The 26,323-nt window shown below is 39.6% G+C and overlaps 1 protein-coding gene across 50 annotated transcripts; it reads right to left on the bottom strand.

Annotated features, from left to right (window-relative positions):
- Positions 1 to 1,279: 1,279 nt before the first annotated feature.
- Positions 1,280 to 26,323, bottom strand: LOC103565910 (tripartite motif-containing protein 5-like). Of its 50 annotated transcripts, none has more exons than XM_070624216.1 (12): positions 26,079 to 26,217; positions 22,104 to 22,336; positions 21,853 to 21,879; positions 14,655 to 14,752; positions 14,007 to 14,214; positions 10,481 to 10,963; positions 9,793 to 9,888; positions 8,911 to 9,141; positions 4,990 to 5,012; positions 3,675 to 3,775; positions 3,357 to 3,383; positions 1,280 to 3,075 (listed from the first exon to the last, which is right to left on the bottom strand). In XM_070624216.1, the coding sequence occupies exons 6-12, from the start codon at positions 10,901 to 10,903 to the stop codon at positions 2,441 to 2,443; spliced, it is 1,536 nt and encodes a 511-aa protein (XP_070480317.1). In that variant the 5' UTR covers positions 10,904 to 10,963; positions 14,007 to 14,214; positions 14,655 to 14,752; positions 21,853 to 21,879; positions 22,104 to 22,336; positions 26,079 to 26,217; the 3' UTR covers positions 1,280 to 2,440. The 50 variants fall into 50 exon arrangements, with proteins under 50 accessions (XP_070480317.1, XP_070480309.1, XP_070480310.1 ...); XM_070624208.1 differs by lacking the exon at positions 22,104 to 22,336 and adding an exon at positions 17,695 to 18,982; XM_070624209.1 differs by lacking the exon at positions 22,104 to 22,336 and adding an exon at positions 17,695 to 18,982 and having other exon boundaries at positions 14,655 to 14,747.

Raw genomic sequence — 26,323 nt, 5'->3', positions numbered from 1 at the left:
GGAAAAGCCCTAGACCTTATTTGCAGAAAGCAAATCAACACTTGGTACCCACCAGACTTCTTGAGTCCAGGTTACCTTCTCTGGTTGTTTACTGGGAAGAGAGAGTGCAACTGGAAGCAACTTAAAAATTCTATACTGTCTTCAGTAAACGGCTTCATTTTGAGACCACAAGGCTTTGTTAAAAAGTAGATTCACAGGGCCAGCCTGGTGGCATAGTGGTTAAGTTGGCATGCTCCACTTCAGTGGCCCAGGGTTCGTGGGTTTGGATCCCAGGCACAGACCTAGCAAGGTTCATCAAGCCATGCTGTGGTGGCATGCTACATAAAATAGAGGAAAATTGGCATAGGTGTTAGCTCAGGGCCAATCTTCCTCACCAAAATAAATAAATTAATTAATTAATTAAATTAAATAAAGAAACTAGAGTCACTCAGTGTGCAGATCTTTTCAGCTGTATATAAAAATTCAGGTTTTTATTTCCTCATAACTAGGCACTTCATCCTGACCTGGAGGACCAGGCATCCCAGTAAGTGAAATGACATGAACCTCCCTGTACTGTCATTTGTCAGTAATACAAGAGTACAGATTTTAGCAAATGAGTGAGAGCCTCAGTCATTGTAACAATGGGGTGACAGGATTGCAGAGGTCAAAGGAAAAATTCAGACCAATTTCCTGAAGATTCCACTGATGAACATGAAGATATGCATGTGTACATACAGACACATACACACAAGCACACATATACTGGAAATATCCACTTCGGAATCTTTAGTCTCAAAAAGTCATCCAAAGATGAGGAAGTTGGGAATTCCTGGGGAGAAGCAGGGATGAGAGCAGATACCACTTGACCAATGAGTGCACTTCTTGTTTTTTTTTAACTCTGAACTTGGGTGAGGGAAGTGTTTTGAATAAAAATACCCAATACATGGAGAATCCCACCACATCCTGAATGAACCTCCACTGAAGAAACAATTCCCCTCCTATCTCACTGAAGGTGGAGAACAGTCTTTCCTCTTCGTCCCTGAGAACTTTCACTTCACTGCAAAAGTAAGGCTGACCAGGGCACCCAAAACACCTACACCATCATTCGAAGTTCAGCAATTCTACTTCTGACTCTTATCGTATCACTGCGAAGAATAACTTTGTAATAGTGGGTAAAGAGAGCACAAATTAAAATTCAACTTCATGACAGAGAATTACAGCAGAAAATGAAAAAATAATAAGATGGGCTGGCTAAACAGACTCACTTATTTACAATAAACTATAATTAAAAAAATTGTAATCCTTTAAGTTATTGTTTATTTAAAAAAGCAATAGTACTAATGTTGAAAATAAACTAATATGTATTTTTAACATCATTTATTTCAGTCACAGTGAGGAGGAGACAAAAAATGATACACACCATGTTGGATTACTGCTTAATGCTAGAAATGACGGAAGTTATTGAAAAAATTCTGTTTTTTAAATTTCACAGTACTACATTCAATAAATTCCATATTTTTTTTTACAAATAAGAAACTGAACCTGATAGACTTTAGTTTACTTGATAATGGCCAGTGTGTATCAACATCAGAACTATAATAAAATTCTAACTGTGATAGGCACGCACACACACCCCCCTCCATGTATCACAAGCAGAGCTGGAGTAGTCTTGACAACAGAGCAGTGTATCTTGGATCTGGAAAATGAAACTTCAGTAAAAAGAACCCTAGAACCCCTGAAGAAATGAAACTATTTCATGAGACACTGAAACAGCGTATATTTTTCAGTAATTAGTAGAGCAAATATTTATTACTTAATGACATTTGTCTTCACACAGTGATCCTAAGTATGAAGCAGTTCCTATCCTAAGATTATTCTAAGAAAATAAACACAGCATTTAAGTACGTCATTCAGGGTTATACTGCTAGTATGTGGAGAGACAGGATTTGAACTCAGACACTCTGGATACAAACATCCACTCTTAGTGCATAGTATTTATATTTTCTCCTTTACTCCTTGATGAATAAGAGGCACCATGGGTAAATTGACACACCAAAAGGACTCATTATTTCATGGATAACTCCTATACAAGGTCTTCGATAAGGTACAAAAATTATTGGAAAGCTTTCCTTCATATTCACAGTCAGTGGTAGAGGAAATGAGGCCGTAAAAATTTGGCAGAGGTGTTACCTCAATACTGATCTTTCCTTATGAGGCATTAGTGATTTTTCCTTGGGAGGAAGGAAAATGATGAATTAAGATTCTCTCCTAATGCAAACATGATTTTGGGAAAAATATGACACAAGAAAAACTGTACATCCTATTGGTGAATGAGGGATGTTCAAGTGGAAAAAGAGGGAGGCAGCAAGGAAAAGATGGTGAGAATGTCGCAAATGACCTGAGTGTGTTAAATACACCCAAGGCAAGAGGCACTACAAAGTGAGTGAGGGTATAAGAAGGCTCAAGAGGTGGGCGAGCACAGAGTCATCGGGACAGGACAAGTCATAGGATTGAAATATGGAAAAGTTTCTTGAGAAAAGTAACATGAAGAGAATTTATAGAGGAGAAATCCATGGTTTGTGACATTGAAAAATGAGACAGTGCCAGCCTCATAGTCTAGGAAAACACCAACACGAAAGGGAGGAACAGTTAAGGAGAGGGTTAAGAACGAAGGACATGAGGGGGAAAAGTTCTCAAAAGCATTATATTTAGAGCAATTTAGTAACCCTATAACCCAGTAGCCATTTTTAGGTTGATATCTAGAGTAACTATCTTGATAATTTTCACTTTCTTGAAATAAAATCTTCATGTTGATTTCAGGGCTTCTTCTACTATATACCCCAAGAATCCAGGCACTTTTCTCTGACACATCTACCTCCCAGTAATGTTTCCCTGATCTGATAACTTGGGAGCCCAGAACATCATAATCATCATAATCCCAATATGCATTTCTCCGTGGTCTCACTGGTGAGTCCAGAATATCACAATCATCAAAATTGTAATTTTGATATGCATCTGTCTTTGGTCTCACTTGTCTCCGATCCGCAGAAAAGGAAACATTTGATTTAGAGTTGACAGGATCCAGTGTCATGTGAACTGTAGAAAAATTACAGGGTTGGGTGAGAGATATGATGTAGCTTTATTATACATCATAAACGTATGCTATTGTGAGAGAGATCTTGAGAATAACTTGAGTGGGAATTAGGAAGAACTCTGTTCTGTTCTTGAGGGAGATATATAACACTGCAGAAACATAATATGGATGTGTGTTTTAGAAGGGAAACATGGGTCTTAAACATGCGATCCACTAGAAAATGCACAATTCTGAAAGATGATGATAACAGGGTAGGCATGATGATACTGTGAATTCTACTTACTCCAGTAGCGTCGCACGTCTGTGAGCTCTGAAATGACAAAATCCATAACATTACATATAAGGAAAGGAGTCAGTGCTGAAAGCTATTTCCTGTGCGGATTAGGGGAAGGATTGGGGACTATGGTGAGATAGTCAACTGGTAAATGAGAGGATAAATCAGACACATGGCCACTCCTCATTAAATATGATCATATAATCAGCACATGATATTCATCCTTTTTATCTCTTCTATCCAGACTTAGAAAGTGTACCCTCTTCCCCATTTAGCCTCTGCTATCACAAATTCCCACAGCCACCCCCTTGCTCTAACATTCCTCACCATTAAATGCTTGCAGTATCCCTCTCAGGTCAGGAACTCGGCACACTCTCTTTTGTTCCACGGGAAGAGTTTTTGGCTTCCTCACAGTCAAGGTCTTACTCCTAGGGAAGATAAAAATTGATCCATACAACTCTTTTTGTCCCTCCAAAACTACTGACTTCCTATCTTTTCACTGAATGATTCACTTGAACCCTCTTACCTGGAGGCTCTGAGAAAAGAGACAGTAAACTGCTGACCTGGGAGCCAGCAGACCTGTGCTCATGTCCACCTTCTCATTTACCCTCTGTGTGACCTTGGGAAGATCTTGACCTCTTAGGAACAGATTCTTCCTTTCAAATAATATCATTAACCTCTCCCACCCTACCTCCTAGAAAGCATATGAAATTATATGAAATAAAAGATTTAACAGACAAAACAAGATACTGCTACTTAAAAAAGATTAACGTGTAAAAAAGCAACTGCATGGATGTGGGTTCCCAATGAGATGACCAGAAAATGAGGTTGCAGAACTTAGTTGCCGGGTGTTTGAGACATATTAATTGTGGGAATACTGTCTAGAGACCAAGATCTTCAGAGTCTGCTCCGCAGTAGGGAGGCCTTCAAAATAACATCTGAGATTTCAGATTCTCAGGGAACAATTATAAACAATTGGAAACCAAACATTATAAAGACCAAACTAATAGTGGTCTGAATTTCAAGTGTTTGGAAAGAGCTAGATGCTGCCATGTAGGTGTGCAAATATGGACAGAAGGATGTCACCTTTCCATCCTGGCTTCTGAAGTATATGACCAAGTTGGATCAATTGTTTGCCCCAGGCCAAAATATTCTGTGAGATTCAAGTCTGTTTTTGGAAATCTAAACAGAATCATACTGAAACACCTGGTCTCTTCAATTCCCAGGGCAGAAAGGTAAATATAAAAGAGATGTCTTGGAAGATAAAGAAGACAGGACCTTCTCAGGAAAGGTCAAGCACCTAAGAAATATGGGAACCTGAATCAGACACAGGCATGCAGGGTGAATAAATTTTAGGAAGTCACAAGGTTCTGATACTGCAATGCCTTGTCCCTAATACTGCTACTCACCCAAACTCTGCGACTTCCCAAGAGCTAAATTCCCTACCACAGAATCTGGTCCATTCTCAATAGTTAGAGAACACTTAAGCCATGATGTGTGAACAGAAATTTAAGATAAAAACTCCACCCAAACTTTTACCGCCCTGAGCAATATTTTGTCCTAACTGACCATCAGAGAATTCTAATGACTTTAAACCTTACTTCACAGCAGGAAAGGACCATCTCTGGTCGCCCTCACATACCTTTTCATGATGTCATTCACATGCTAGGGAGAAAAGAGGAAACATGAGTTAAGAAACGATATGCTCTCTCCACTAACAAAGTTTTATCACATCCTCACCAACCCCTGGAGTGGTGGGTATAGAGATGGTCCCAATGTGAGAGCCAAAAATAAAGACCCAGAGCAATCATTCCTGAAGGCTCTTGAGAAGTTGTCACATTTCCTAAAAGATAGAAACAGCTTTACCCTGGTGGAAGCACAGCATGAGATTCCCCGTATCTGCAGATGAGACTGATTTTTAGGAAAAAAAAGAGGCCCCCATAACTTTTTCTCAAAAGGCATAAGGCTCCTCATAAGACAATTTGAATAATTCATAGTCTTTTCCTTTATTTTGTGGAAAAGTAAAGTGACATACTATTATTTCTCAAGTATTATGCAGGGCTTTAGAGAATAAAAAATGGGCAAATAGTAATAATATTCCTCAAGAAGTTTGCACAGTTTTTCCTGAGGGTACAAGTAAACAAATATATTAATCTAGGCATTTCTCAAGTCTTTCTCTTCTCATTTTACATACTATCTAAAGATGACCTCATCTATTCCCTTTAATTAAACACACACATATGTGTAATTGATTCCCAACTCTTCATTTTTACCTGTTTGCTTCTTAAATACAGATTAATATATTCAATAGTAAAAAAGCCACAGAAACCAGTAACTTAGAATTTCTAATAGGTAACTTTCTATTCACCAGCCAAATTGTCTCCTCTCTTATACCCCATTGTCCATAATGTTACCAATATCCACTTGGCCACTGTCCTGAAAACTATAACATTTACCCTGCACATCAGTCTCTAATAAGTCGCTTTAGTCCACATCTTTAGCAGTTTTAGCCATCTGATCTTCTTCATCACCACAGATATGGTTTTTTTGTGTGTTTTGTTTTTTTGCTGAGGAATATTAGCCTTGAGCTAACATCTGTGCCAATCTTCCTCTATTTTGTATGCAGGTCACCACCACAGCATGGCTGACAAGTGATGTAGCTCCACTCCTGGGATCTGAACCCATGGAACCAGGCCACCAAAGCAGAAGGCACTTGACTTAACCACTAGGCAAGAGGGCCAGCCACACAGATATTGTTTTATATTTTTTTTGAACAGATGTGTACCAATGTATTTGGTCTTTTTTACCTCAGGTGTACTTCCTTCATGTCACAAGAAACTAGGCCAACAGCTGGGTCTACAAATACCATAAAAATGGTTTTGTTCTCTGTGTTCAAACTTTTTTGTTATAATATGACAACAACCAAATAAAATTAGATTAAGTAGAAAAAAGGATTTATGGGCAGTTATAGCTTTAGTCAAAGCTTAATTCTGAAGCTCAAAACTTGTCATTAGGATCTGTGTCTTTCTCCACATTCTATTTATTCTCTCTATACTGACTTTATTTTCACTTCATAAAGGAAACATGAATCTCTGATATAAACTCCAGAAGAAAAGAGAACGTCTCTTTTCTATTATTACAGAAATTCTGAGATCTGCATGGCATTTTCTACATTGGATCAGGTGCCCATATTAAAAGAATTACTGTGTTGATGCTGGAAGGAAATGTAGCAATGTTGATGGCAAATTTCTGTATTTTACTGGAACTAAGTTCATGTTAATCTCATGTAGACTGTGATAGGATAGGATGCATATTACAAGCACTAGAGCAAACACTAGGAAAAAACTAAAAAAAGTACATTTAGAAAAGGAGAAAGCAAAATTTTGTACTAAAAACATTTGTTTACCACAAAAGAAGCTAGTTAAGAGAAAGAGAAGGATAAAATCTACAGGAGACATATAGAAAGCAAATAGCAAACTGGATAATTTAAACACAAAAATATCAACGATTGCATTAAATAATATTGTCTGAATACTTCAATTAAAAGGTAAAGATTTCGAGAATGGATAAAAAGCAAGATTTAATTACTCTTATTTGCATGAGACATATTTTGGATTCAAAGACAGAAATAAGGATAAAGGTAAAAATATAGCAAAATATCTACCATACAAGTAGTAATCATAAAATTGCTCAAGTCTATATTAATATTAGACAAAATAGACTTTAAGAAAATAAATATTTTGAGAGAATGAAAGTACAGTTTCACAGTGATAAAATGTTCAGTATGTAAAGATATAAGAAATATAAATGTGCATACACCTAACAACAGAGCTTCAAAATACAGAGACTGAAAAGAAAAAGAGACAATTCAATAATAATATTTGGATAACTGAATACCTCTCCCTGTCAATAATTGAGAGAATTGCTTACATGAAAATGATCAAGGATTAGAAGACATGGAGTATACTACTGACCAATTTACCCTAACTGACATCTTTAGACCATTTTACCAAATGAATGCAGAATATACATTCTCTCAAATTCACATAGAAAAAATTCTACATACAATGGTTTAGGTCATAAAAAAGTGTCAATACAGGGGCCGGGCTGGTGATGTAGTGGTTAAGTTTGCCTGCTCCACTTCAGGAGCCTGGGATTCACAGGTTCAGAGCCCAGGCATGCACCTAGCACTGCTCATCAAGCCATGCTGTGGCAGCACTCCACATAAAATAAAGGAAGACTGGCACAGATGTTAGCTCAGTAACAATCTTCCTCACACAAAAATAAAGGGTTAATACATTTAAAAGACTGAAATAATTAAATATATGTTCTTTGATTACAGAGGAATAAAAGTGGAAACCAACAGCAGAAGAAAAATTAAGAAATCACTAAATATTTTTTTAACTAAACAACACAATTTCAAGTATCGCAAGGGTTAACAAGAGAGTCACAAAGGAAATCTGAAAATAAGCTGAACTAAGTGAAAGCAAAAACTAAATAATCAAAATGTATAGAATACAGCTAAAGCAATGCATTTATCATTACAGACTATATCAGAAAAGATAGTCTCAAATCAGTGATCTAAGTTTCCACTTTAAAGAATACTAGAGAAGAAACAGCCAACTAAACCTAACACACACATACACACACACCTGCATGTACACACATACACACACAATGAAAACATTAAAGGTGAGAGCAGAAATGAACGATATAGAAAGGTAAAAAATAAAGTTCAATGAAATAATAAAGCTTGTTCTTGAAAAAAATCAACAAAATTGACCAAACATTACTAAACTGACCACAAAAAAAAGTGAAAAAGCAAATCACCAAAATCAGGAATAAAAGGGGGAACATTACTCTGAGCGCTGTTGAAATCAAAAGGTTTATAAAGTATTATTACGATTAACTTTATGAATACAAACCAGACAACTTAGACAGAATGGACCAATTCTTACAAAGACAAACTTTTCCAAAAACTGACTCAAGTACTATAAACAATCAAAATAAACCTAATATAAGGAAAAACAGTATTTTAAAGCTTCCCAAAAAGAAAATCTCAGGGGGAGATAACTTCCCTGGTGAATTCTAATGAATATTTAAAGATGAACAAGATCAGTTCTTCAGAAATTTTTTTTCAAAAAATAAAGTAAAATCTCAACTCATGTTACCAGGGGAAAAAAACAGCAACAAAAACTCTTGGAATCTGAAGTGCCTTTATTTGCCTGTGACTAAGCTAGATCACAAAGAGGTACCTGATAAATGCTTAACATAGACCTCAGATAACAAGGGCCTATAGAGTATCACTGGAAAAAAAAGAGAATTTTCTCTCAAAGGTCAAATTTTTGCACTGCACTTGATAAGTTAATAAAAATTGAGATTTTCCCTTGTTACTTATCCATTCAATTATTCCTATAACTTCTGAAATAGTTTCAGGGAAGGTACTGCAGGACCAAAGAAATCTTAGTGTCACCGTCAGGAAGAACACAGCAATCCAGAGGAGGAGGAAACTAGTCTTCATTTTCTCATATCTCAGGTGATGGGATTTCTTCCCAAGTCTTACCTGCAGCATCTCCATTGTTGACCCCTGCAACCGATGCTCCAGATCTGAGATGAGAGCGCTCACCAATTGCTTCTGCTGGACCAGCTCATTCTCAGCCTCAGCGAGGTGATGTAGAATATCTGCCTCCTCTTTATTTAACTTCAGCAGCTCCTTCTGCTCCTCAGAGTCCAGGAAAACTCTCACTTGATTAAACTCTGCCTGGACACTTTTTTTCTCATTTTGCATTTTATTCTTCAGGAATGAAAAAGAGAGAGAGGTACTGAGGCTCTCAGGCAAAGACTGGGAGATAGAAAAAGAACTATCTTCTTTGGGAAGTTCTCACAGGGAAGTGACTTAGAAGCAGGGGAGCAATTCTTGGGGAAGCTGACTTTTCTTGTTATTTTCTCTTCACCATATTCGAAAATAATGCCCACAAATCTGTATTATTGAGACAAACCCTAAGCCAACGTGGATACTTGGGTATGGGTCAGCTTTCACACAGCTGTTCAGGATTAACAAAACTTTATGCATTACTCCTGACCCCTAATCCAACCCTCTGCTAAAAGTTGAACACTGCAATAGAACCACGAACCATTGCCAAATGTCTTCCCTGAGGAGAGTAAAAGGCTCAAAAATATGACAGCAAAGGAACACAGAATTCACTAGCCATGCTCACTAGAGAGTCCATCTATGTGAACACCTCCCTCCAAATGTTTGTGTTCATTTGGACAAGTTCACTTTTCAATCCCCACCCCTATCAGGGAAAGGGTAAGGAAGAGGACTATCAAATGATCTTGGACATATCAGTTGTCAGGGAACAAAGAGGAAGTGAGCTTCTTGTGACTAATAGCCAAGGTCTTGCCCAGATTTCACGTAATTCCCTCAGTAAGTGTCTCCTCCTACCTTCCATGAAGTTCTTTCTTCTCTGACATCAGCTTCCAAGCTCTCAGCTCTCTGCTGCTCTTTCCTCAGCCTCTCCAGAGCTGTCTGGAGCTTCTTCTGTGAGAAGGAAATCAAACCAGAGTCAAGCACTGGGCTTTCTCAGCATAAAAATATAGGATAAATGGGGAAGAAATCAGGCTATTCTCCAGAGAGATTAGAGTTTAAAGAGACTGTGAGAACAATAATTAGAATCTATGACTTGGAAGAAAACCTGAGATGGTGAATGTGTTAAGACTTAGGTGTTAGAAATCAGCATCCTCTCACCAAGAGAAGACTGATTCTCTTTGTTCTAGAGAAAACCTGATCCTGAGGGAAGGAAAGAACTTATCTTTCAATCCACCAAGCTGCCCAGTTATCCCCCCTGTTCAAAGGGTGATTAGAGCTTTTCTTGGGTACCAAATCTCCACCTACTAGCAAAAGGTACAGAAGTGTCTATTTCTGGCTAAGAGTCTTTATCGTAGGCTTATCCTTTTATAATTGGATGGAATGCACAGAAATGTCTTTCAGGCCTCAGGAGGTGAAGATAGGAATAAAAGAGATCACAGGCTCCAGGGCTATGGTGACAAGGTAATTAAAGTCCAAAGCAAAGTGGAGATTTTTCATGAAGTATCATTTTCTGCTCTATCTTGTCTCCATCCTGGTCTCTTACCTGATATTCCTGGGCAACCTCCTCCATGAGGAATGTGTGGTGACCACGGTGCTCCTGTGACCGCTCACAAAGCCAGCAAATGATCTTCCCATCCTCCTTACAGAAAAGCAGGAGTTTCTCTTCATGACGTACACAGAGATCTCTCTTCTGTTTCTCCTCTGGGTTCAACTTGACCTCCCTGAGCCTCTCCACTATGTTGGCCATGGGCCGATTAGGCCTCAGGTTCCCAAGCTGGTAGCTGATTCGGCACACAGGGCAACTGCTCTCTCCTTCTTGGCCAATCTTGGAGTCCCTGTTGTTTGCAGTGATGCAGGCTTTGCAGAAGCTGTGGCCACAGTCTAGGCTCAGGGGTTCTGTCAGGAGCTCCAGACAGATGGGGCAGGTCACCTCCTCCTTTATGTTCATCAGGATTTCTGAAGCCATTGCAGCTGCTCACCTGTCCTACTTGTCTTGACTTCTGAGGCTCCTCTAGCTCACAGATCCCTGCATGATTGGGAAGGTAAAAGGGGACAGAATAAGAAAGGTAGGAACAAAAGGAAACTAATTGTGCAGACATCAAGGATGAGACAAGACCAAAATATCACAGAACAAGAAAGAAATGGGAGAGAAACAAGGAAAGGAGCTTGGTGACCTTGTAGAAAGGACTTTCATAATAATTTCATGGACTTACCCCCAGTTCACATCACATGACAAATCCCATCCATACTTGTGCAACGATTGATATTTTTCTTTACTTTCACTGAATGAAAGATGACCTGAGTCCATTTCTACCAGGATCCTCATGTGACCCACCATCTATTGCTTGTTCTTTACTATGTTAAAAACACATCCTCAGTGTTAAAAGCATCAAACCACTTATGCCTCTGCGCTATTATACCTGTTCTTCTCTCAGCATAGAATACTGCTCCTGATATCAGCTTGACACACTCTTATACTTAAGTGAACTCTCTCTAGATGTGTTCTCATAGAAAAACCTGCTCTAACTTATTTATAATGCAACCATTACCATCACTTACTATACATTTGTGATGATTTCTCTTATTATCATGACATAATATATGACAGTGTATGTGTGTATGTGAGAAAAGTAAATCCTTTATCAGATGTGTAAAGAGAGATAATAAGTGACTTACAAAGATTATATTGGTTGGATCCAGAGTGGCATTGGGAAGATCAATTAGGAGGAATGCACAGTTGCTCAGAGGAGAGATGATGATATCTGGAGAGACAAGGTGACGAGGGAAATGGAGAGCAGCAGATGAAAATGAGAGTCAAGATGAGGTAGAAGGATAGGAATGAGACACAGATTGGATATGTGGGAACAAAAGGTTACCAGAAGGCCTGAGCTCTTTCTTCCTGTAAAGATGATATTAGGTTACTCTTCTTCTGGTAAGTATTTTTTTTTTCTTTCTGGGAAATCTACTGGGTTACGATAAAGTGGACATTCAGCTGCCTCAATAATAAAAATGGCCTAAAGTGTAAAGTGCATTTGAACTGGGAAGACTATGTATAGATGTTAAATGCCAGTTGGTAAGATCAGACCTCAATTTTCACAAGAGGAATTGTTATTCTTATTAACAAATGTGTCTAATTTAGGCCACTGGAAGCAGTGCTCATGGATTTTCATAAGGTAATCAGTTTTTACAGCAATAGGCTTATCTAACATATGATAGTTTTACATGCATCCACCTAGTTCGGCTTCTTATAAAGCTGAGATGACAGGGATAAAGTATTACCTATACCACTGTAGATCCATCACTGAGAACTCACCTGAGGCAGCTATGCTGGCATGCTATGACTCCTGTCCAGTATCCCCCAGCTAAGCTACATGAACCTGGCAGTTGATGTCTTAATAGCTCACATAGATGGAAATGACCCTCCAGACTGCAAACTGCTGCTGGTGGTCAGCCAGAGGAGGGGAATCACAGAATGGTAGCATTGTGATGCTTATTCTCTGCCCTGGACTCAATATGGCCCTGTGCTCACAATCTAATATGAAGAGTTCTTTCTGGACCTTGAGGCAATAAATAACAAAAGGGAAGATTTCAGTAGATGTTAATGTCTTGATATTTTCCAAAGTTTGAGGGTAAAAGAAAGATCTCCAGCTTGAGATAACAAATAAATTTTACCTTCGACCTACACAGGGAGGGAAAAGCTATAAAGGCTGCATAGAGATAAATTTAGACCTTCTAAAGATGTCAACTTGTGCCACATACATCATACATGAAGGGAACCTGATAAAGAATGAGGCTGAAGGTGAACTAGAAGTGTAATACAGCTAATAGTACAGATACTGAAAATAGTCCAAAAGTCATATGCAGTTAGCCCCTAGCTGCAGAGACTATGGCCCAGAACAGGATCTGATGACTAGCAAGATCAGACGTGGATTTTATACCAGAGGTAGGTATTACATGATAATGCCTACCTCTGTTTATGACTCAAGCTGTGATGCAAACCTGGGGTTGGGGCTTGAAATTATTTCTCATCCCATTCAAGATATAATCAATGCATCAAGAGCCTACAGTCCAGGTAGGATTAGAAAATTATTTTGATAGTGGGGGTCTAAGGAGCTTATGTCAACACAGCTGCTGCCAGAATGGGCAAAGAAGGGCAGGGGCAGAGGAGCTAGAATCCTCTCACAGGGAGAATGACCCCACCTCTACCTAAGCAGTGTCCCAAGGGCTCCACAGCAATCAGGGAGATAGATATGGGAACATGAGTGGTGTCTGCCTCATAGAACTCCCAGGTTGGTTGGCTGACATAGTTGTCAGGTGATTGTACATTACACATTGGTCTTCTGACATATGAGCTCAAAATGTTCCACAGATCCTAGCTAAGAACAAGCAAAAAAAGACATTAAAGACATTAACTATGTAAAAGTCTAAACAATAAGGATATGGACAGAACTTTCTTAGTTTGTCACTGAAAAGAAAAATGGTTTCTTTAAGCATGATGAATCCACAAATTACTGATGTTAAATGGAAAGAGGCACTTTTCTTAAATAAAGTAGAAAACAAAATTATGCTATGTTTTATTTGCCAGGTAGTCATCTAATATAATTTATTATAAACTCCTTATAATCTTAGCAAAGTAAACATTGAAGCAGAAAAGTAAAAACTTAATTCTAAATCCCTGTGATAACTGGCATGACAGAGGCATACTGTATGAGCTCAGAAGACAGGTGCCCGACACTAACTTATGGCTGAGTGGAGGGCAAGAATATGTAGCAGAGTAGATAGTCTCCAAAGTCAACTTTGATAACGTAAGATTGGGTCACATGAGAGGAAGTCAGAGTGAGAAAAGAGATTTGACTGGTGTCCTGCATATGCCTGAGTAAGGTGGGTACAGCTGTACACTCTATAGCAAGGGAGAGTAAATACAGAGGATGCCCTACTCTAACTTCCTTCCCTCATGGGTCTCAAGATCTTGTTAGCATACTTCTTATTCTGAACCCTGTTTATATCAGTGACATCAATCAAGTAACTCATTTTGTTTATTAAAGTTAGAAAAGTTACCACTTCCATACATGCTTCCTACATGCTCCTCTTGCTCCTGATCTCTCATCTGAATTTGGTCTCCTTCTGGCACGTATGGCTGATGGAGAAGGATGAGCAAGGTTAGTGATTTTTTTAAGGAATTGTGCCAATTTCCTGTGTCTGGTCAAGTGAATAAGTGCCAGGTGTCATTCCGTCATGGTTTCTAAGCACGGAGAGGCCCCGGTGATGAGAATTTACCTAAAGAGACATGCAGAAATACTAGATTGTTCCACTGATAAACATTAAACTACTTGGATGCAAACATCCCTCTGCCTGTGCTTCTGGTGTTGGGGGAAGGGACTTTCTACCTCTGGTAAAGCCAGGAGACTGGCTGTCCTTAGCAAGGGACAATTCAAAAGTATCGAACTGGGAGGAGATAGAGATAAATTCAGCTTGGAGAAATAACAGTCTCTCCATGAAAGAAACAAAGTATTTCCCTTCTCCAAACCTCCCTTCTTTTAAGACCACCCCTCCCCCAGACTGCACTTCAGTCAGCACTCTCAGCAGGAAACCTGTGAGCTGGGCCATTTTCCATCCTCAGAACAGCTTCCTGAACACAAGTTAAATTCACTCAAGCAAATTCAGTTCTTTCCTCTGAAGTCTCACAATCTCCACCCTCTACAAACTGTTCAACTCACCTTCACACACCAATGGAGCAGCCCTGTCTCCTTGGAGATTTGAAGGCAGGCTGGGAGCAGATGTGGTCAGGATTCACTCAAAAAACCAAGGGCCTGATCTTCACAAAGTGATCCAGGGGAGGAAGTGAAAATGAAAGTTAAATTCTTAAAGGAGGGCAGAAAAGGACAATAGAAACTATGGAACAATTAGAGGCCTCCATATGAAGCCCCTGGGAAGTGACAAGGTTTGTGCCTGGGCCAAATGGGCAAGCGACTATATTCTTATTCCTGTCTCAGTTCTAGTCCTGGAAGCTGTTTCTGGCTCTTCAAGGTAATTTGTCCTTTGGAGTACTAGGCTTCCCTAGGCAATGGAATTTCACACACACCCACCTTGTCTTATTTCTTTACAAGTGAGCTGTCATGAGGTGGGAATGAAGAACCTCCTTTACCATGGTGAGTACCAAAAAGGAAGGCTCACCTGAGACAGCCATACAGGCATGCTCTCTACTGTCCTGCATCCACCAGCTAAGCTAAGTGAATCTGGCCAGTCTATATCCCATGAGGTCATGTGAGAGGGAATGGCTATCCAAATCTGAAATTGCCTCAGGTGGTAACTGAGAGGGCTTATCACAGTCAAAGCACAGTGATGCTGACTTTCAGAATGTGGATTCAATATGGCTGGAATGACACTTTTCCTAGACTGGGAAGATAAAACTATATGAAGTGTCATTTTTTTGGGCATTGGTATCCAATACTATTTAACATATAATCTCTTTATTATTGCATATGAAAAATAAAGGCAGAAAATAATCGTAATGGCTAATTTTCCATGTCAACTGGACTAACCATGGGGTCCCCAGATTAAACACTATTTCTGGGTGTGTCTGAGTGGATATTTCCAAAGGAGATTGACATTTAAACCTGTCGACTCAGTAAACTTCATTTTCCTCCCAATTCTGCCTGGGCATCATCCAATTTGTTGTGGGCCTGAATAGAACAAAATGGTAGAGGAGAAAAGAATTTGCCCCTTTTCCTTTCTGCCTGCCTGTCTGAGCTGGGGCTTAGGTCGTCCTCTCCCTTGGATTAGGACTTGCACCACTGGCTGCTCTGGTTCTCAAGCCTTGAGAGACACTGATCATACCACCAGTTTTCCTGGTTCTCCAGCTTGACGACAGCAGATTCAGGAAATTCTCAGCCTCCATAATAATGTGAGCCAATATATTATATAGGTGTATATGATCTATATAGCTCTCTATATATCATATTGGTAGTGCTTCTCTGGAAAACTCAGACTATGTATTACTATATTTAGTAATGTAAAATTCTAAAACTCTGTCTTAAGTGGCACAGGTGAACTGTGATAATGATAATGCTAGTGACACAGATGAACTGTGATATTTCCAAAGCTCTGTGCCTAGAAATGCCTTGGAAGTTTGAAGTGTACAAGGAGGATGTTGTAGAGGTTACAATACCCAAAGTCAACCTTAATCCAGTAAGATGTAGTCAGATAAGGGGAAGTCAGGATAAAAGTGAGAGAGCTTTGGCAGGGATCCATCATCTGAGTGAGTCAGTCTGGAGTGAACTGTGCTTTTCACAGGAAGAGAGAGGGTCAACTCAAGCGACACTCTTACTTTAACCTTTTCTCATGGGTCTCAGGATCTTGTTATCATGTCACTTCTTCTGATGTCTTTTCATATTATTAACACCAAAGAAGCATCTCATTTTATTAAACGTTGTAAAGATACTCCTTATGGAAATTCTTCCTATATGTTCTTATCACCCCTGATCTCTCAGGGGAGCTCTGTTCCTTGGCGGCAGATATGGCCCAAGGAGGAGGAGAGGCAAGGTTAAACATTCAACACTCATCATTCATGTTCATTGTTCAACTTTATGTCCTAGCCCAAAAATTTAGGCAAGAAAAACAAATAAAGGTATAAATAGCAGAAAAGAAGAAATAAAACAGTTTCTATTTGCAGATGACATAACAGTTTATATAGACTATCAAGATAAATTTAGAGGAACCTATTAGAATTAGTAATTTAAGCAGGGTCATAGGACACAAGGAGAAAATTTAAAATCAATTACAGTCTGTAATCTGGCAGTGAATAATTGGACAATTAAATTTAATACACCTCTTCAACAATGTCCCCAAATAAACTACCCTGAGGAGATAAAGAATGCTTCACTTTCTACCTCTGGGTCATGAGATAAGTCACCTGGTCTGGCAAGGTTCCTGGCACTGGGAGACACAGGGGATTAGCTAAAGGTTTGAAATCAAAAACAGACCTAAGAAGGAACAATATAGAGAGATTACGAATCAGAATCCATAGATCCTCCATCATCATCCCTGAGCAAATCAGATGATCTTTGGAACCTCCTATCATTGAGTACAAATCATGTTCTCTACTCCAAAAAGGATCTCAGGTCCTCAGGGTTTAGAAATGTCTGGTTACCAACCAGTGACGGTTGTAGACACCATTGCCTGCTCATTGTCCACCGATGAACATGCAGGATGAAGCCTGCTTATCCCCTGAGAGTCCCATGAACTTCCCCCAAACTCTCATTTTAGACACGCATCTCACAAATTCATGGTGTAACACAATGCTATGGTCACAGGAATACAAGATAGAGTAATTGCCACTTAGAGGACTTGTTCATGACAGAATCCACAATTGATTCCCTATAAACTTTTTATTTTCAGTCCAGAATACTTTCTCAGGACAGTTGCTGAGAAGAAGCTACTTGTAGGCTTCATACTTTTATGAGGAAAAGGCTTCATTTAGGGGCCAGAGATGCTGTTATAAAAAGGGTGTCTTGAACTTGCCCTTTGTGCTTGCTAACGCAGGTACTTTTCTCCTTAAGTTGTTTCACAACTTGAACTGGTTTCCTCAATGAGTTACGTCCTCAGTCATTGTAGCAACAGGATGACAGGAAAGCAGAAGTGAAAGGGATTATGGATAAGAATCAATTTTCTCTAGTGCCCATGGATGAGATTTTGAAGACTGTGTGTATGTGTATTTGTGTGTGTTTGTGTATGTGTGTGTGTTTGCATATATCTAACCTGGAATGCATAACTGAAGAATTTCCTGTGAAACAGGGACCAGAGCAGACACTGTTTGGCCAAGGAGTGCATTATTTTTATTTCTCTCAGCTCTTAAATTAGTTGATAAAGAGTTTGAAACAAAAATGCTAAAAGACACGAGGACACCACCATGCACTGCAGGAACACTCAGTGCTGCAGCGTTTGCCTGACTTTCTCACTGCAGGAGGAGAACAGGCTTTACTTCATTCCTGACGACTGCTGTAGCCTTTCAGTTCACTGGAAAGAGTGAGGCTGGTAAGGGAAAAGAAACCTTGACCCACAGCATTGCTGAGGGAGCCCATGACCAAACTCCTAACCCTTCTTCTATCACCGCAGTCGTAATGGGAACAAGCAACCTGAAGAATGGGCAAACAGAAAAGTTTTCTGTTGAGAGGGAATTACTGTGGAAATAGAAAAGAATGTCAAATCAACTTATGTCTAGTGTATTCACTGGGATTTAAGAAGTGGCCCCGGTCATTAAAATGAAAAGCAATCGAAGTACCTTTGAAGATAAAAGTTTCTTTTCTAATGAAGAAATATTTATTATGTGCACAACACAGTTTGTTAACTACAGTCCTGTGCTGAATAACATCGTTTCAGTCAACGAAGAACCAAATACATGATGGTGGTCCCATAAGATTAGTTCCATAAAGTCTTAGGTGTGTAGCAGGCTACCATCTAGGTTTGTATAAGTACACTGTATGATGTTCACAAAATGATGAAATCACCTGATGATGCATTTCTAGAACCTATCCCTGTGCCTAAGTGATGGATGACTATATACGCAGAATGTTGTACAGTAGATCTCTAGAACTTTTTATCTCCCATAACTGAAACTTTATATCTTTTGAAGAGCAACTCCTTAAACATTTCTTAAAAGGCTCGATTTCACGTTAAGTGTCCTTACCACATTTAAAAAAAAAACAGTTTGACTGATATCTGACTATTAAAAAGCAAAATAAAAAAGACTGTTTAGAGAAAAAATAGAATCACTGTGTACTCATGTAACTATCTGTAAGCTGAAATAGAAATATGTGAAGATTTTAAAAAAGGAAATATTTAGTACGCAAAAATATGAAACTAAGGGGGCTGGCCCCATGGCCAAGTGGTTAAGTTCATGCACTCTACTGCAGGCGGCTCAGTGTTTCGTTGGTTCGAATCCTGGGGGTGGACATGGCACTGCTCATCAAACCACACTGAGGCAGCATCCCACATGCCACAACTAGAAGGACCCACAACGAAGAATATACACCTAGGTACTGGGGGGCTTTGGGGAGAAAAGGAAAAAAAAAATGAAATTAAGAAATGATCTGTGATTCTTTAATTAACTTAGTGTGTTTCAAAGCTAAGCAAGAGTACTAATATTTAAGGCAGATTAAGATTCATTCTTAAAATTAATTATTTCAAATAACAGAGAATTAATCAACACTAATCTTAATACGTGCTTAAGTGCTAGGAAATGAGGAAGCTATTACAAACATTCTAATATTTAATTCCCATAGTATCCCCATCAAATAAGTCTTTGTATATTTACTTCTGATGATGAGCTGAATCCTGTAAAGTTTATGTAATAAGAGCCATTGAATAGCAACATCACTAGAGAATGAACTTCAAAGTTCAGATTATTAACTATTATCATCAGATAAATGATCTCAATTCCAGGCTATTAATTGTCTGGTGTTCACCCTCTACATCATGTCAGCTGCAAGAGTGCCCTGGTCAGTAAGTAGCCAACTTGCTTTTAGCCATTACCATGACCTGATCTTCCTTCATTAATGGCTACATGGATTGAGCATATCAACTTCTATTTCCTGGCACCCAAGATTTTCCCATGATGCTCCCAGATCCATCTGCAGATCAGCATCCCATGGGTTCTCCCTCCTACCTCACATCCTAGGGGATCTGGCTCCTACTTTTCTTTGTGGGGTATACCGCAGAGAGGGCACCTGAGCTGGAGAAACTCAGATCTAGTTCTAATCCTGCCTCCTCTACTCTTTAGCCATGGGACCCTGGGGAATATCTCATAAGTTTTTAAATTCTTTCAGCTTCCTCATAGGAATTCCTTCTTCATATGACATTGTTAAAGATTAACTGTGATAATGATATCCTATGTCTATATATATATATACATATATATATATTTTTTTTAAGATTTTATTTTTTCCCTTTTTCTCCCCAAAGCCCCCCGGTACATAGTTGTATATTCTTCGTTGTGGGTCCTTCTAGTTGTGGCATGTGGGACGCTGCCTCAGCGTGGTTTGATGAGCAGTGTCATGTCCGCGCCCAGGATTTGAACCAACGAAACACTGGGCCGCCAGCAGCGGAGCGCACGAACTTAACCGCTCGGCCACGGGGCCAGCCCCTATGTCTATATATTTTTTATGCATAGTTATATATGTACCTGAGAGTGTGTGTGTGCGTGTGTGTGTGTGTGTGTGTGTGAGTATGAGTGTGTACGCATACACCATTCCCAGACCAAGTGCTTTCTTTTTCATTCCACTCGGACAAGTTATTACCCTTCTATATGCTGATGTGGGCGCTGTGTGGCAGGCTGCCCAAGTTTATAATGCACATCCTCTAAGAAAATGTGGACCTTTGGGGCTGGCCCCGTGGCGCAGCTATTAAGTTTGCACGTTCTGCTTCTCGGTGACCCGGGGTTTGACAGTTCAGATCCCAGGTGCGGACATGGCACTGCTTGGCAAGCCATGCTGCGGTAGGCGTCCCACATATAAAGTAGTGGAAGATGGGCACGGATGTTAGCTCAGGGCCAGGCTTCCTCAGGAAAAAAGAGGAGGATTGGCAGTAGTTAGCTCAGGGATAATCTTCCTCAAACGCTTGAGTATACCCCATATATATATGGAAGGAAAAGCCCTGAACAGCAAAAACCTGTCCCTTTTAAAGGTAGCTGTCCTTACATATGGCTCCCTCTGGTGAGTAGATTTTTGGAAACCCCTACTTTAGCAGCCTTCAGAACCATTTCTAATAAAGGCCTTAATAACGGTCCCAACCTCAGTATAAAATGTTCTATAGAACAAGACTGGAACTGGAGCGGTCTTGACAGCGGAGTCTGAGAAATGAGACCTTAGTGGTATCAATTACTGTTCCTCTGAGGGACACATATCAGTTGCCAAGGCCATTGACATACTTGTACTCTTCAGTAGTCATGAGAAAAAAATATTTATTATATTGTGCAAGACACTTAAATAGCTGCTTTTCATTGACACTTAGTTTTACACATGGATCTGAGTTAGGCATAGTTTAAAATCCCAATTTGATTTTACGAAAAAGAAACCCTGAAATTGTTCATCATTACACATCTTGTAAAAGAAGAAACAGGGTTTGAACTCAAACATTCTGTACATAAAATCTTCACTCTGGGTACATATATTGCTTATGTTTTCCTTTCTTTGACTCCCTGGTGAACTCAGTATATCCTGTGCAACAAATGGACAAAGACTCCTTGGTTGCTGTTGGTGGGGGGAGGTTGATTATGGCCTCTTCTAGATAAAGTGCATGGTGGCAGACAGGTTTTTCCATGTCTTTTCAGATCAGGAATAAACGGAAATATTGAGAAATGGGAGGGAAAACATGTTATATCAATACTATTCCACCGTTAGCAGGAATTAGACATCTTTCTTGACAATACAAAAAGGGTAAATGGCAAATAAGCATCTCTCCTAACTCCAACCAGATACATTGTCTATCCCAAGGATGAGTAAATGTACTAAAGGAAAGAAGTGAGACAACAAGGAAGAGATGGTATACCTGCTGCAGGTGAGCACAGGTATACAGATGAAAGCCAGAACAAGGAGTACTACAAGAAGTGGAGGAGGGAAACAGAAGGTTCAGGAACTCAGTGGCCACAGAGTCACAGGAGCTGCCCAGTTCCAAAGATTGAAATACGGATAAGCAGTCTGAGAAAAGTGACATTTAGAGATCTTGTAAACGAATGACTCATGGTTTGTGACGTTGAAAAACGAGACAGTGCCTGTTTCATAGTCTAGCAAAACCTCAACATGATGGGGAGGAACAGCCAACAGAGAACACCTGAAGCTAAAATCACGGGACCTATTAATAACGACAAATTCTGAAAAGGGATCAGAACATGGAAATGTGAAGACTCTAATTTCTTCTTACCGTAGTAGCACTGGACTTCTCTCAGCTCTGAAATGACAAAAGTTGCAATGATGTTGTTAGAAGCAAAGGAGTAAACCCTGATACCAATCCTCTCTCTAGAGTGGGAACAGGGGAGGGCTATGAACTGGTGAATGAGAGCACAAAGCAAAAACCTGGCCATTCCCCCTTATATCTGATCACATCTGTAGCACAGGATCTCTCCCTTCTTGTCAGGCCTACCTCCTCTCTTTTACCCCCATGGTATTTCACACCTCTGAAAAAACTATTTGCTGCATGGAGAAGTCACTGCCATCTCAGTGGTTCCACCAGGTCCCAGGCAGATGATAGTAGAGAGGCTCCAGAACCTGGTTCCTGAAGAGTTTAGGTTGTCATGTGTGGGGTTCCTGTGCTCGAAGTCTGAAGGGTCTCCAAAGCCTGTTATCCCAGTCCAGATGCCCAGAGATTAGCATTTCAGGTCACATTCTCTGGAGTAATGTTACACATACTTGGAAAAGAAGAAGATATGATGACTAAATTAATAGTAGTCTGAATTTCATGAGTTTGGGAAGATCTTGATACTACCAGGTGAGTAGTCAACTGTTGCCATAAGAAAACATTTTTCCTACAAGATGATAAAGTGTGTAAGCATGAAGAGATTAATTATTGGCACCAGGAACAAAGCCACTATTACTAGAAACTTGAGTCTAATTTTAGAAATCCAAAGAAAGCCACCTCCAAAGACCTTAGTTTTTCTATTTTCAGGAAGAGAACTAAGTATAAAGGAGCTGTTTTTGTGAAAAATTTGGGGGCCTGGAATATAAAAGGAAAGGATCTTCCCTGTTATAATACAAGTACCTAACAAATAGGAAACAAGAGGTGAGGCAGAGACTGAGGTTTGGCTAAAATGACTAAAGTCATGGGGTTCTGATAGAGTAACCCCTCCTTTCTAATACCTTTGTTGGCTCTAATTCTGTGACCTCCTACCAGCCACATTTCCTACCATTGACAACTTTCATCTGTGATCAGCAATTTGAAACAATGTAATACTCAAATTCCCCAGCCCTGTGGTTTGTTTGAAAAAATTCTGCTTGATCCCCTAACACTCATGGCTACAATTCTGTCTTCACACAAAAATGGACCATACCTGGTCAGAATATGGGATACAAAATGTAGAGATAAGATTCAGACCAACCATCCTTGGGGACTCATGTGAGGATGTTGGAAAGATGTTTCAAGTATCTGGAGATGGGATACGTTCAAAAGGAAGAGAAGAGGCCTACTAATGTGTTACATACATCTACGAGAAGACCTCATTAACTTATTAAGTATTTATTTATTCTAGAGACAAATACAGGTGAAATCTACTATTTGCCAGACATCATTCCAGATTAAAGGGAATGAAAGATGAATAATTCATAATAGTCTTCAAGAAGTATACATTGTTATGCTGCAGATACAAGGAAACATGCACTTCCAATCAACGCTTCCTTTGCCTGCCTCTCCTAACTCTATACATCTCCTACATACTACCTATAGGTGATCTCATCAATTTTTAAGTATAAAATAAGCCACAGGGACCAGCACCTAAGAAAATCTAAAACCTAAAATACTATTTCCAAGCTATTCACATGCAATTGTCCGGAATGTTACTATTATCCCCTCAGTCACTGTCTTAGAAATTATAGTATCTTATCCTAATTCCCATATTGTAGTAAGCAGTCTACTCTATATCCACAACTTATTTTAGTCATCTTCTTTTCCCCATCATAGCCATTATTTGATTAATACTTTTTAACAGAAATGTGCCAATATAGTTTCCCCTCTCCAAACTAACCCTTTTGTACCAAAGAGTTGGCCACCAGTTGGCTTTATATCTGCAGAAAAGTTCCACTAGGCTTTTTTGGGGTTATATATGACAAAAACCAAACCAAAAATGACTTAAACTTAAAAGAAAGAAGAAGAAATCCAGGGGGCAGGAAGAACTTTAGTCTTAGCCATGTGTTTAAGCAAAAATCTTGTCATCAGAATCTACTCTTCCTTTTGAAAATTTTATTTTCTACCTGCTCTGTTGTCTTTTTTTGCAGACTCTATATAGCATCAACTGGAACGTCTTAGTTTCAATGATGATCTCTAATATACTACCTCATAGAAAAGAGAATTTCTCTTTATAATCATGATAATAAAATTCTAAGCCACACAAATCATTGACCTGAACTGGGTCAACGATTAAATGATTAAAATAATTGCTGCATCATTGGTAAACATATAGGAATCAGGTATGCTGATTAACATAGAATTGAGGGACATACACATCCTGGATGCTACTGATTTTATCAACCCGAACCAAGTACATGGACTGAGGGTAGAGATGGTTCCACCAAGTGTAATTGAAAAGAGTGTTACAAAAAAAAAAAGGTATTTGAATTGAAGTTGGACACAAACACAAATGTCCCATGCAGTCTACCCCTTAGCTGACTGACACCTCTTTACTAATTTTTAGCAAATTATTTCCAAAAAGATGCTAACAATATTACAATGGTTACAATAATATTACTAATGGATGACTTACATCATACATAAGTTATTACTTAAAATCAAGTAAAGATTTAAACTTAAAATCTAAAACCATAAACCTGTTAGAAGAGTAAATAGAGAAAGTTCTTAATGATATTGAATTTGGTAATAATTTCCGGATATGACACAAAAAGCACAGGCAGTAAAAGAAAAATACATTGTACCTCACCAAATGTAAAAACTGTTGTGCATCAAAGGACACTGTGAAGAGTGTGAAAGACAATGCATAGAAAGGGAGAACATATTTTCAAATCATATATCTGTTAAGGTATTAATATACAGAATATACAAAAAACTCCTACAACTCAACAACAAAAACCAAAACATCCCATTCAAAAAATGAGGAAATTGGGGCCAGCCCAATGGTGGAGCGGTTAAGTAGGTACTTTCCACTTCAGTGGCCCAGCGTTCACCGGTTTGGATCCCGGGTGCGGACATGGCACTGCTTGGCATGCCATGCTGTGGTAGGCGTCCCACATATAAAGTAGACGAAGATGGGCACGGATGTTAGCTCAGGGCCAGTCTTCCTCAGCAAAAAGAGGAGGACTGGCGGCAGTTATCTCAGGGCTAATCTTCCTCAAAAAAAAAAAAAAAAATGGGGAAAGAGTTTGAATAGATATTTCTCCAAAAAGATATACAAATGTCCAATAAATTCATGAAAATATGCTCAGCATTATGGGTCATGAGGGAGATGCAAATCAAAAGGACAAGGAGATACCACTTCACACTCTTTGAAACGGCAAAACGTATCATAAAAATTAACAAGTATTGCCAAAGATATGCAAAACCTGGAACTCTCTATATTGCTGGTATGAATGGAAAACGATGCAGTCATATGGAAAACAATTTGGGGGTTCCGCAAAAAGCTGAACAGTTAAAATTATGATCCAGCAATTTCACTCAGAGGTGTATACTCCAAGTAATTGAAAGCAGGAACACAAACAGGTACTTTTATGCCAATGTTCATTGCAGCATTACTCACAATAGCCAAAAAGTGGAAACAACCCATGTCCATCAACAGATGAGCAGATAAAATGAAGTGTATACACACAATGCAATATTATTCAGCCATCAAAACCGGATGAAATTCTGATACATGCTACACCATGGATGAAGTTTAACCACATTATGCTAAATGAAATCAGCCAGACACAAAAGGACCAATATGGTGTGATTCTGCCTACAGAAGTACGGAGAGGAGGAAATTCATACAGGCAGTAATTAGATTGGCAGTTATCAGGAGGTGGGGTCAGGGAGAAGGGGGAAAGGGGAGTTATTGCCTAACGGTTAGAGTTTCTGTTTGGGTGGATGAAAAAAAATTAGAAATAAGCAGTGGTGATTTGTGTACAACACTGTTAATGTAACTGATGTCCCTGAATTATACACTTCAAAATGGTTACCGTACTAAATTTTATGTTACATGTTTTATCACAATTGTTTTAATATTTTAAGAATGGAAAATACCAAACATCACTGAATTATACACTTTAAATGAACGAATTGTAATATACATGAATAAAGTTGCTAAAATAAATGAACGAGGGGCCTGCACGAACACTGCGAACGGTCGCTCCCGGGGCCCGCGCAGGCCGCCCAGGGCGGCTCGGTCCGCCCACCTCTCCATGCTCCACAGACGCTCCGCCGCCAGCCCGCCGCGCAGGCCCAGCACTCACCGCCCCGCCGCCGCCGCCGCCCGCTCCTGCCGGCCAATCACAATCGGCCCGGCCACCGCGGGCCCTCAGGTGAAGCACAAAAGTTCCCGCGGCCCGGCGCGGGAGAGCGTTGTGGCTGCGTGACGGCAGGAAGTGACACAAGCTGTCCTTCCGGCGCGCCGGATTATGAATTTCGGCCGGCGCGCCTGCTCCGGGTCCGCGTCCCGGCGTCCCTCCGGCGGCTTGGCTGGTGGCGAGTGGCCGGT

The sequence above is a fragment of the Equus przewalskii genome, chromosome 6 (genome assembly GCF_037783145.1).
Source record: "Equus przewalskii isolate Varuska chromosome 6, EquPr2, whole genome shotgun sequence".
Taxonomy (NCBI): Eukaryota; Metazoa; Chordata; class Mammalia; order Perissodactyla; family Equidae; genus Equus; species Equus przewalskii.
This window is presented reverse-complemented; position numbering and strand designations above follow the sequence as displayed.